We start from the raw sequence: 12,526 nt of genomic DNA, 5'->3' as shown, positions 1-12,526 counted from the left end.
TTTTCCTCCTCTGAACTGAAAGAATTGAAACCTTAAAGTTACTTAAATAGATATATCAAATGAAGAGAGGAGTGCAAATGAGAAAAGAGACTGCAGATTTTTACTTTTATTTTTGTGTTTGGATTTTCCTGCAAGCAAATGGCTTTTTTAAAAAAATCAGATTTTATGTATTTGCTAAACATTTTCTTGGCAACCAAAATTGACAGAAATGAAGGATCCACTAGACCAAAAGAAAGTCAATTAATCTACTTTTATTACAGACAAGAGAAATTAGCATTTTAATTTCTTCGCAACTTATTGGTCGGCAGTTTTTATGTTGTATTTCTTCTGTGTAATAAGATCCAGTCAAGACAGAGAGCCAGTGTTTACACCTTTTGGCACACTCCATGTGTTCCCAGGGCACCCCAACATGACCCAGCCATAGCAATCAACCTCCAGTGAGGTTCAGGTCAATGGGGTCTGGGAGAAAACTAAGGATTCCCAAAATTCTTTGATGAGAAATAATTCTTAATGGGTTTTGCCTTCTTATTTTAAGTATTATGGAGGCCTCAGTTGCCACCATTTTTACCTTATTTCTTAGAGAAGAATCATGGAAGAGCAGAAGGAAATACAGAAGCAGGAAAATATGTGCTGGCAATACTTTTCCTCAAAGACAACCAGAGTAAACATTTTGGCTTATTTACTTCCAGTCTATCAGTAGTTATATCATATTATATGTACATTTTTTTCTGCTTCATTTACTTAGTATGTCAAGCATTTTCCTGTATCATCAAGGTTTCTATATAAGCATTATATATAGTCTAGAAAACACTACATTGAACCAAGATCCTTAACCAGCATCCATCATTAGGCCCACTGTCTCTCATATGTTTCTATTATAAATAAATCCACAAAGAACATCTTTGTGTGTAAATCTTTATCTGTATTTAGTCACATTTCCTCAGGATGGAGTTTTAGAAGAGGAATATTTGGGTTACTTGTGGATTTTATTTGTTTTCTTCTGACATACCATCTTATTCCCTTATACTGTTACCATTTTTAATCCCAAATCTTTCTTGGCCACCTGCTCCCTTCTTTCCTTTCCATAGTTCCCAAGTCTAGAACTTTCAGAGCGTCCCAATCCAACATTACCTGAGACAGTGAGTATTTAAACAGTCTCTGTAATCTCCCCTCACATAACCCTAGATCATTTGGATTGGGCTAAGTTACTCTCATTTCTGGCATCCCTATGCTACCATGTTTCTCCTTCCCTCTAGGCCAAAGAGCTGAGAGATCTACTTGTCTGCCTCTCACTTCCTGTCTACCTTCCACTGTGTTCCACATGCCTGAGCGAGGCTACACACCTCTTCATGGAAGCTCCTCTGTAGTAGATGCTATCAGGACCCAGAACATATCCCCTTGGCATGTGAGCATGGTGGCCCAATTTCCAACTGAAAGCACCAGGGATTCTTTGCCTGTGGGCCCTTTCACCACAGGGCCATGCTCCTGGAGCAGGCCAGAAATGCTCTATGAGCACTCCACTAGGAATTCTCACTCCCAGAAGAACAGCCATCTCTCATCACTGATTGACAGGAGCTGGTAGATAAATAACCCAGTTCCCTCTCTCTTCAGTCAACTTCAAGGCATGTAGCCTGCCATGTTTTTCAGATCTTCCCAGCATGGTTCAACTCCAGTTGCTGACCGTGGTGCCTGACTAAACAATGAATGGTTTGTTGGCTTCCTCACCCTCCCCTGCTCACCTGCTCATGCTTTCTAGGAGCATCTCCCAAATCAGCTATCATCTTATGAATTCTGGTCTTAGGGTCTGCTTGGAAGAACTCCAGTCACCCAGTGATAACTGTAGGCTAGTTAATCTTCACTATACAAGTAGTACTTTAGAGCTACAGAATTGCAAGTTCAAGATCTTACACTTCAGCTTCAGGAAATTTATCTTATGTAATTTTGTTTCAAACTAAGTCCTAGTGACTTAGAACATCTAAGAACATCAGAAGAATGTCAGCCATCTATCATGGCCATCTTTGCAACAGGGAATTTGAAAAGAGGTGCAGGGGTTGATTAGAGGCGTTTTAATCGTAAAATTAATTAACAGCAGGAAAATCTGATTATTCTAAATAGTGATTATTTGTCATTTCCACCACAGGATATGAAGTGCTTGTGATCAGCACCTCCTGGTCAGCATGTTGCCAGGAATTAATTCATCAGGTTTTTGGATGGTGCACGTTGTCTATTTTTTAGCCAGAGAGAAACACTTCAGTCAAAACTGTAGTCATGACTAGTTTACATACCTCATGTACCAGAAGTAACTCTAGTCAGTGGAAGAAATCATTACTTTATTGATTCAAATTCAATAACCTTCAGACTTGAAGAGCTTATGTTTTTATTGTCAAAAAGTAGTTTTTAGAATATGTATCTATTATATGAAATAGTCACAAATCCAGAACAACAACAACAAAATGCAACTTGTGTAGATTCTTGGACTTTTATCCTAAGTCTAATAGAAATACATATAAAGTCTTCAAAATACATATAAAGTTCAAAATACGTATAAAGTAACATTTACCTTGGCTATCTAGTTTCTTTTCTGGTTTTCCTAAGTTACCAGGATTGTTATTAGGGCATGGGAAACTTTGGGTTGGCCAAAAAGTTCGTTCAATATTTTTCATAAGCTGTTATGGAAAACCCAATCAAACTTTTTGGCTAACCTAATAAATTCCGGAATGGATCTCCAAGAGGTAGGCATGCATTAGCTATGAAACAACCTTCCCCATCTTGACCAATTCTGCTCTAAGGGGCCACTTTTAAGGGCAATAACCTTATGTACTTCCATGGGACCATCACTGCATTCTAAGATTATGCAGCAAATGAGATGTGTGGAAAACTACATTCTGTTAAATATACTTTTTATTGAGGCAAGGAATTATGTAGAACATTTTAGAAAAATGAGGTAAAATATTACATTTAGAAATTCAGATACATAATGGAATAAACCTCAGCATCTGGTGCATGGAACACATGTGAAATACATCATTCCCAAACAATGCTGAGAAAGTGGGGTGTTCTCACATTCAAATATCTCTAATTAGCAATGCCTGTTCTGGGTAGCTTTATTACAGCCACTTCACTCAAGCTAAACACATTGTGCCAGTGTAAATATCCCCTGCTTAAAATCATTACCGGAAAATAATGTTTTCCCTTTAGCTAAAAAATGGCATATCAAAAGCAAATGAACTCACTACTGTATGATTTGTTCATTCATTATGACTAAGCTTGGCCTGTAATTATGGTACCGAAGAGAACACCTCTGTACCACGACTTCTGCTTTGCAGTAGGACTTTTAAGTCACGTTGAGCATGCTCAAAGCTTTTCTTTTTAGGAGCAGCCATTCAGAGATTCTTTTGCAGGGCAGCAGGTATGTTTCACTTCGTTTTGTTTTTAAAGGGCAGCCATTCCCTTTAACATCTTGCATAAATGGGGGAATTGAAATTCTGGAGGCCAAACCATCCATCCATACCGCCCTTAAGACACAGGGGAACTTTTGAAATAACAGAATTTTCTCAGCATTAAGGCAGACTCCACCCAGGAATACACACACGTTTTATAATGGGTTTTTCCAACAATGATTTTGTTTTATTATCACAAAAAAAACATATAACATAAATCTTCCATATTTGAGTGTACAGTTCTGTGGCATCGAGTACATTCACAATCTTGCGCACCCATTGACACTCTGGAATTCCAGGGCATTTTTACCACCCCAAAAGGAAACCCCATAGCCATTAAACAGTCACTCCTCATTCTCCCCACCCTCTCAGCCTCTGGCAACCACTAACCTGCTTTCTGTCTCTGTGGATTTTCTTATTCTGGACATTTCATGTAAGTGGAATCAAATCATAAAATACGTGGCATTTTGTGTCTGGTTTCTTTCACTTACCATGATGTTTTCAAGGTTCATCCATGTTGTAGCATGTATCAGAATTTCATGCTTGTTGTAGCTAAATAGTATTCCATTGTATGGATGTTGTTGTTTCTGTTGCTAAGTTGTGTCCAACTCTTTGCAACCCCATGGACTGTCGCCTGCCAGGCTCCTCTGTCCATGGGATTTCCCATGCAAGATTACTCAGTGGGTTGCCATTTTCTCCTTCAGGGGATCTTCCCAAGCCACAGATTGAACTCCTGTCTGCTGCACTGGTAGTCAGATTCTTTACCACTTAGCCCCAGGGAAGCCCATTGTATGGATAGAGCACACCTAACTTATCCATTCCAACGTATTGTTTTTAAACTGATCTCAAGTATACTTGTATTTGAAAAAGATGGAAATCTTTTTTTTTTTTCATTTTATTTAAAATTCAAAATATGGGATACTCTAACTGGCTTTCATGCTTTGAGATGATTGCAGTACACAGGAGGTTGAGCCTCCATTGATTCTAGAGTTAATTACTAGAATTCTTTACACAACATTCTCAATCTCTTAGAACTGTATAGTATGAAGAACGTTAGATTGAACTACGTGGTATATCCAGTATTTGCAATTGTAGGATTTTAAAATTGCAATTGTATGATTCAGGCTAACTATTTACCTCTATATAAGGTTCAATAGAGAATGCAGAATAAACAGGTGTTGCTTGCAACATGGTAGACACCTACCATGTGAGTTCCCTTCCCCTTGGGCTTCATGAAAACTGTTCAAAGAGGCTACTTTTCAGATGAAGTCCATTTCCCAAGATCATATCCTCTGAGCAGGTTTCCTCATTGTCCTTTGCATTTCTAAGGGGGAACAACTGAATCTCTCAGCCCCTCTTTCCAATGAAAGACAAAGGGCCTATAAGGTGAGGCAGAACATGAAGTTGACTTCCTATTTTTTTATATTATTTCTTATTTATTTATTTTATTGAAGTATAATCGACTTACAATATTGTGTTAGTAATTACTGCTGTCAAGCAAAGTGATTTAGTTGACTTTCAATCCTAAATCAAGGCCTCTTTGCTACCTTGCCCAGTAAGATTATAGGATCACAGGTTACTAACAAGAGGCTGAAGCTCAAGTTTTGGGCTCATAAAGCGTGGCACCTTTCGTATGTGTGTGTGTACCCTTTCCTGTTCACATTCCCATATGCCCTTAATATAAATAACAATGAGATTATCAGTTATTTTAGAACTGTCAGTGGCTCTTCTCCACCGTGTTAAAATAGATTACTAATGATCAACTTGTTATAAACTGAACATGAGATTTGGCCACCCCCTCACCTTCTATTGATACATTGCCCTCAAAGCTCTGTACTGAAGGCAGGATTTACATACTTCCACGACTGTCATTTTAAAAGATCCTTGGAAATGTGCTCTGGAAGAACATGGAACATGCTGTTTATAGTTCTGGTCTGGTGGCTAAATCAAACTTACTACTTGATGAGCATGACAGGGTTTTGATTGCATCCATCATTCATACTTAGTCTTTGAATTGGGCATGTACCAAACCCTTTTGAGCAAAAATGTTAAATAGCTAGGAAGATAAAGATAAAAAACAGCTTTTATCAGGTTGACCTTATGTTACCAATAATCAGATCAAATATTTTCTTTCTTTTTTCTAGTCTCCCAAATCAGCATTTATTAGCGCTGCAAAAAAGGCAAGATTAAAGTCCAATCCAGTCAAAGTACGGTTCTCCGAGGAGGTCATCATCAATGGCCAAGTGTCGGTGAGTTGACAGTCACCTACTGGTGACTCACAGAGAGCCAATTGCCCCACTGGAATGATCAGTTCAAAATGGGTTGTTTGCTTTCACAGGGTATCGAATCTCAAGATTGTGAAGGGATTGAGAGATCACCAGGTTGTGCCTGCTGTGTTCCTCTTCCTTCTTCGTTTTTTTAAAAGATCGATTTATTTTATTTTATTCTTTATTTTGTGTTTTGGCTGTGCTGGGTCTTCGTTGCAGCACATGGGCTCTCTCTAGTTGAGGTGAGATGGCTTCTCATTGTGGTGGCTTCTTTAGCTGGGGAGCATGAGCTGTAGGCCAGAGGGCTTCAGGAGTCGTAGACCATGGGTTCAGTAGTTGTGGCCCCCTGGCTTAATTGTTCCTCAGCATGCAGAATCTTCCTGAACCAAGGATTGAACCGGTGTCTCCTGTGTTGCAAGGCGGATTCCTTTTATTTTTTTAATTGTGTAAGGTGGATTCTTAACCAAACCCAGAATACATAGTAGTCCATTATTTCCTTCAATGTTTCTAGGCTTAGGGACCTCACTACTTTGCAAAGGAATTCATTTGATTTGAGATCTCTGACCTCGCCTCCTGTTGAATAGACTATGCCCCTTTGAAACTTTCACGTACTTCTCCCCATTCTGCCAACTAAGCATTCTTCCATGTGACAGCCCTTTCTATATTGTGAGAAGGGTTTCCTCTAAGTTTTTTTTATCCAAAATAAAATGTCTCTATTCTTTCAAATAATCAAAATGGAAAGAAGCTAAAATGATGGAAAAGTCTCCTGTATTCAACCAGGACTGAGGAAATACTGCTCAAACCTCCATCAATAAGTCTTGATAGGAATCATGGCTACTCAGGCACATAATTGATCTTCAAAATGAATAATGCAACTATCGATGGCATGCTTATTTTCAGTTTTCTCCCCAAAAATAGAGCCCAGTGTTTTTTTTTTTTTTAATTTTTTTTTTTACTTTATTTTACTTTACAATACTTACTGTATTGGTTTTGCCATACATTGACTTGAATCCACCACAGGTGTACATGCGTTCCCAAACATGAACCCCCCTCCCACCTCCCTCCCCATAACATCTCTCTGGGTCATCACCATGTACCAGCCCCAAGCATGCTGTATCCTGCATCGGACATAGACTGGCGATTCAATTCTTACATGATAGTATACGTGTTTCAATGCCGTTCTCCCAAATCATCCCACCCTCTCCCTCTCCCGAGCCTAGTGTTTTTAGTTTTTAGAAAGCTACCCTCCAGGGCACTCATATTTTTTGGACCTTTGAAGTGCCAGCTTTTGGTGTTGAGGTATTGTTGTTTGAGTAAACTTACAGGGATAAAATGGCATCCATGATATACTTGCTATGGGCCACAGACTCTTCCCTGAGGGTGGTCCTGGATGTGAATTTGAAGATACAAGCCTTCAGATCCTTTGGCAAGTGTCTTCTTGCCAAAACTTGCTGCCCTGCATCTGTTCTGCTTGGACGTAGGATATAGGACAGCTCTGGGGGTCGATCATCTCCTTCATCCGCCATGGGCTAACCACAGGCTTGAACATGGCAGGGACATTCAGTCTCTTGTCTGCTGCTCAGCCTTGTGACTGGCTTCCTTTCCAGTCTCCTCTTGCTCTTCTGAGTCATTGTGTGGCCTTCCTTTTAGACATGGAGCCTCACTCACTCAATGAATAAGGCAGCAGGAAAGTCATGTGTGAAACCCACAGGAGTAGAGAGGAGGAGAGGGGAGTCAGAGAAAGAAACAGGAAGTGAAAGGCCAAAGCCTTTTTCAGGCATACCTGGAAACTGAATTCTCATGGACCAACTGATGGACATTAGCAAATCTGTGGCCATCTGGTCTCCATTTCCTCATCTGCAACACAAGGGACTTATGCTTTCATGATTGCTGGCTTTCCCTCCATTCCTAAGACTTCTTGACCAACCACATGTTTGTGGAACTCACCCACATTGGCTTCTTATTCCCCATTTCATCCCTCCCTACTTCCAGTTAAAGAGAATTCAAAGAAACACATTTCTTTTATTTACTTTTGGTTGTGTTTCAAGTATCTCTTTTGACTTATTTTTAAGTTATCTGTTTGTTACATTTTTTTTTTAATTTTAATTTTTTATTTTTTTTAATTTTAAAATCTTTAATTCTTACATGCATTCCCTTAACTCATATATCCCTTGGAGTTTAAGGAACATGCCACTCATTCATGTCTGACTTTTTGTGACCCCATGGACTATACAGTTCATGGTATTCTCCAGGCCAGAATACTAGAGTGGGTAGCCTTTCCCTTCTCCAGGGGATCTTCCCTGCCCAGGGAATCAAACCCAGGTCTCCAGCATTGCAGGCAGATTCTTTAGCAGCTGACCCACCAGGGAAGTCCAAGGAACATGTTTAAGTGGCTTAAAAATCATTTTGCAAAGTTACTTTAAACTCGAAGCTTATTAATGTTTATGATTTGCCATCATGACTCCTGCCAACAGGCATCACGTGAAACATCATCATTTCTGGTCCTGATTCTGCTCAAGACATGTTGCACTGCTAAAATCTGGCCTTGTGGTCCCAAACATTGTGCTTTAATTACAAAGGAATTATTTCTGTTATTGTGCTTTCCAGTGGGAGGCCTTGATTTAAATTAATTTAAAATAAAGCCTCATCTGATTGATCTTCTGATAGGAAAAGGTCTTTCAGTTGAATCAACTGAGTTATCTGTAGCTAGAGGAGAAGAATTTTGCTATAAACAACTGAATTCAGATATCACCAGAGGGATAGTTTGGTTGGCCTTAGAAAGTTTGATTTTTTTTGTATGTTGTGATTACAATAAATTGCTGCTTCTACAAGGGGCAGAATCCTAATTCGACTGATGTGTGACTCTTTTTTGTTTGTTTGCTTGTTAAATAGGAAACTGTTAAGGATAATTCACTTCTTTTTATGCCAAATGTCCTGAAAGTCTATCTGGAAAATGGGCAAACCAAATCATTTCGCTTTGACTCCAGCACCTCCATAAAGGTAAGAGGACCCACTGAACTCTGTACCTGGAGACTACCAGGTATCACATGAAAGTCCCACTGTGAGTTTTGTGTGGGTATAGCTTCATTTAGAATTATCTGTTTATATCTGAGATTGTTTTGGTTGTTTCCAAATACAGTAGTGTGTGAATACTTAAATACAGACCCAAACAAAAAATTTAAATGAAGAAGATTCTGCTCTGTGTTGCAAACCAATATAATATGCTATCAGTCATGAAATACTAGGACTAGTCATTTTAATGCAATTGAAAATTAATTAAAATAGTGTGACTGTCACCAAGAAGCCTTGGCACCCTGCCCAAAGCCAGCATGATTTCTCAGCCATGTCAGCCACAGAGAAGATTAAGATGTTAGCTGTTAATTAAATGCCTTCTACTTTAGTGTCCAGCAAAAATAAGGGATAGAATAATGTAAAGATAACATTTACTTTGAATTGCTGTAACCAATTTCATGGAAATGATACATAAAAAGGCAGAAGTGAGTCCTGCTTTTAGGGCAGGGGTGAAAAGAGGAGTCACAGAGCAATCCTCTTATTTCAGAACCACAGGTGAGTTCTCCCTAATGGGGATTATTACAAAGCGTATGGATTCTTTTCCCCCATGTTTCCTTCCTGGGGGAAAAAAGTGCATATTCACTATTTTATTGGGCAAAAGAGTGTTCAGAAATTGATTCCTCCCTAATGTTCCATCAGCCTAAATTAGGCTTTCTTCAAATGACACAATAAAAAAGATTTTATTGAGGTAAAAATAAAAGATACCTAGTGATGAGCTGTATCATAAAGTATCAAGAGAATATACATTTTGTATTAAAAATGTCTATCAATAGTCAGCCTCTAATTCTCATTATTTTTTTAAATTAATCAGCATAGACCTTATGAGTGGAGTCATTTCTGCCAAGGCCAACTTGCCGTGCGTTCTTATTGCTATGCTACCACAAGCAGCTTGTTCTGAATTGCTTTAAATAGGTAGTGATTTAGCAGGTAATAGAGCAGACAATATTAGATTGATGATGGAGCATTTAAATCACCTTTAAGTCATTGCAGATGAAATATTAACTTCCTTTGTATAAGACTGCTAATTTTAAGTGGTGATGACTGAAAAAGTCCTTTTCCTTTTTTTCCTACTCAAAATCAATTTATGGGGAGATATGACTCCAATTATTGATCAAGTAACTTAGAGGTCAGCAAACTTTTCCTGGAAAGGACCGCAGAGTGAATATTTTAAGCTTTGTGGGCCAGCTGTTCTCTGCTGCAACTACTTGACTCAGTTGTTGTACCATGAAAGCAGCCAGAGACAGGTAGGTTCAGAAGGTCACTCAAAGGACTTACAGAACGCAGCTAATTGGTATACTCACAGTTACAGTTTATTACAACGGAAGCCTACACATAAGAATCAACAAGGGGAGAAGATGCCCAGGGCAGCAGAGAGCAGGCAGAGAGCTCGCAGCCATATTCCCCCAATGAAGTTGTGCCAGCAATGTTTATTTCTCCTGGCACTGACCTATAACAAAACGCACAGAGTTCTGCCAACCGGAGAAGCTTGCCCAAGCCTTGATGGTCTGAAATTTTATTGGGGATTGGCCACTTAAACACAGCTGCCCACCTGTGTGGCTGACCTTAGTACCCTGACCCTCTAGAGATATGCTGATAGCACATGACTCAAGGCCCCCACCATAAATCCCATTTATAAATCCCATACCCATAAATCCCCATCATAAATCCCATAGACTCTCCATTATAGCCCAAGACTCCCCAATGAACAAAAACACCCCTATCAAGCAGGACCTGCCAAGAGCTTAAAGGTTACCTCCCAAGAGCCAGGGGCAAAGAAGCAAACCTTTCTTTAGGCCAGACTAATCCTTTACTACACAGATAAAAATATATAAATAAATGGCCATGGCCAGATTTGAAATGAAAGGGCCAGGCTCTAGTTTGAAGACCCCTGACCTAACTCCAAAGAGATACTCCCTCTGATATTGTGTCTTGTTCTATGACACCAACTGGTCAGAAAAGCTCCTTGCCATTGGACCCCTTACCCATCTGAAGATATGGGTGAAGATTTGAATGCATGTCTTAACTGAAATAAATTTAAATTTAAAAGAGAGCCCTAAAAAAAGAGAGAGAGCCCTGTTGTTAATTCCTTCTGGCCTCTTTATTGTAGGAACCCACCCCAGATGAAGTTTGATTTCCCTGAGAATGGCAGATGAGAGTGAGAAGATGGGGAGCAATGTGAAGAATTCACACCAAATTAAAGTTATCGTAGCTTATGCCTGATAGCCTTATTATCACAATAGATGCAGCCTGGTAGGCATAAAATGGAAATAGTATAGGTGTGAAAGGGATATGACACTGTTTAAGAAAAATTGCCAAAATTTTTGCTTACAGATTCACAATAGGGTAATGTTATTGCTATCACATGTCCTTCCCGGTGATTCAGAAAAATGTTTTATAAAGAATGTATTGCCACACAGAGGCTGGTTTTGTTTTTTTTCTGAGACTTGAGCAAAAATTCTGAAAGAGAATCCCTTTATGAAATCCATAATAGTCATGGAATTTCTGTTGAATGATTTTTTTTTCCTGGTGAGTAGTTATGGGGATCTTTGTTTTAAAGGGGCCTGAATAAATTTAAAACGATCCACAGAGAAAAATCAAAACCTCAAGAAAGATCAGTTTAAAAAAAATTTTTTTTTCTCTATGGCAGGGGTTTCTCTCTCTTGACATTGGCGATACTTTGGACCAGATAATTCCTTTCATGCTAATAGCATCCCCAACCCCAGTGTGACAACCAAAAGTATCTCCAGAAATTGCCAAATGTTGCTGTGGGGCAAAATTTCTCTGGGTGGAACACCACTGCTCTATGAGATTTTCAGCATCTGAGTATTAATTATCTTTGAAGAGAGATCATTTACTTGTTTTCAAGTACATGAAAAAGTAATGGTTGACGACATTTGTTTGCATTGCAGTACACTTGTGTTTGTGTATAGAACACCTTTCTGATCATAAGTGTTTAATTGTATAAAGGATTACTGACACAGCTTGTTCATTCTACCCTCCTCAAAGATTTAAAATAGAAGCTGATCATGCTTGGGAACACATGTAAGAATAAAAAAATAAAAAATAAAATAAAAATAAAAAAATAGAAGCTGATATATGTATATTGTTACATCAATGAAAATAATCAATAAACAATCAAAAATCAGAGTAGAAAACATTTTTATTTGAGCCAAACTGAGGACTATAGACCTGAAGCCAGCTTCCCAGAATGCTTTAGGAAAAGCATGGTTTTCAGCACAGTTTTATATCTTGTCAGAAAAAAAGAACATTAAACAGGTCAGCAATACATTGCTTCAGAATTTCAAAACAAACCCAGACCAGCATGTACACAACGAATCAATCTGGCCTTGCCACCCAGGTAGGGAGTCCTATCATCAGAGAAAGACCAGCTTTGGCATCCCAGGAAAGGATACATTTCATCTTTATTTTTAACCTAGGCATTCATGACTTCTGGTCAATGGGCCCTTTACTTTAATAATTAAAGCAGGTGCACAATGTTTGCTAGGCCACAGACAGACTGTTCGAGTTAGCAAAATTCAGGTTAACTCATGCATAAGCTGGAATGACTTCCCAAGACCTCATTATGTGAAAATTTCTTTTATCAACTTGATACCCTAACTGTGCCAAGCAGTGCTGTAATCTGTGCTGTCTATGAATTCGTGTAGTCCTGGTATCTGTTCTGTGGCAGATATCTTTATGATCCCTGGTTGACAGACAAGGACACTAAGGTACCTCAAAGTGAAGTAA

General features: G+C 38.9%; 1 protein-coding gene across 1 annotated transcript in view; it reads left to right on the top strand.

Moving 5' to 3' along the window:
- The window catches only part of FRMPD4 (FERM and PDZ domain containing 4), a 206,425-nt gene that overhangs the window by 159,047 nt on the left and 34,852 nt on the right, over positions 1-12,526 (top strand). The window contains exons 6-7 of the mRNA XM_068963327.1: positions 5,585-5,689; positions 8,600-8,707. Of these exons, the coding sequence (XP_068819428.1) occupies positions 5,585-5,689; positions 8,600-8,707 (213 nt within the window). The remainder of the gene's footprint in view (positions 1-5,584; positions 5,690-8,599; positions 8,708-12,526) is intronic.

This window comes from Capricornis sumatraensis, chromosome X, assembly GCF_032405125.1.
Source record: "Capricornis sumatraensis isolate serow.1 chromosome X, serow.2, whole genome shotgun sequence".
NCBI classification, from domain to species: Eukaryota; Metazoa; Chordata; class Mammalia; order Artiodactyla; family Bovidae; genus Capricornis; species Capricornis sumatraensis.
Note: the sequence above shows the minus strand (reverse complement) of the source record. Positions and strands in the feature narration are given on the sequence as shown.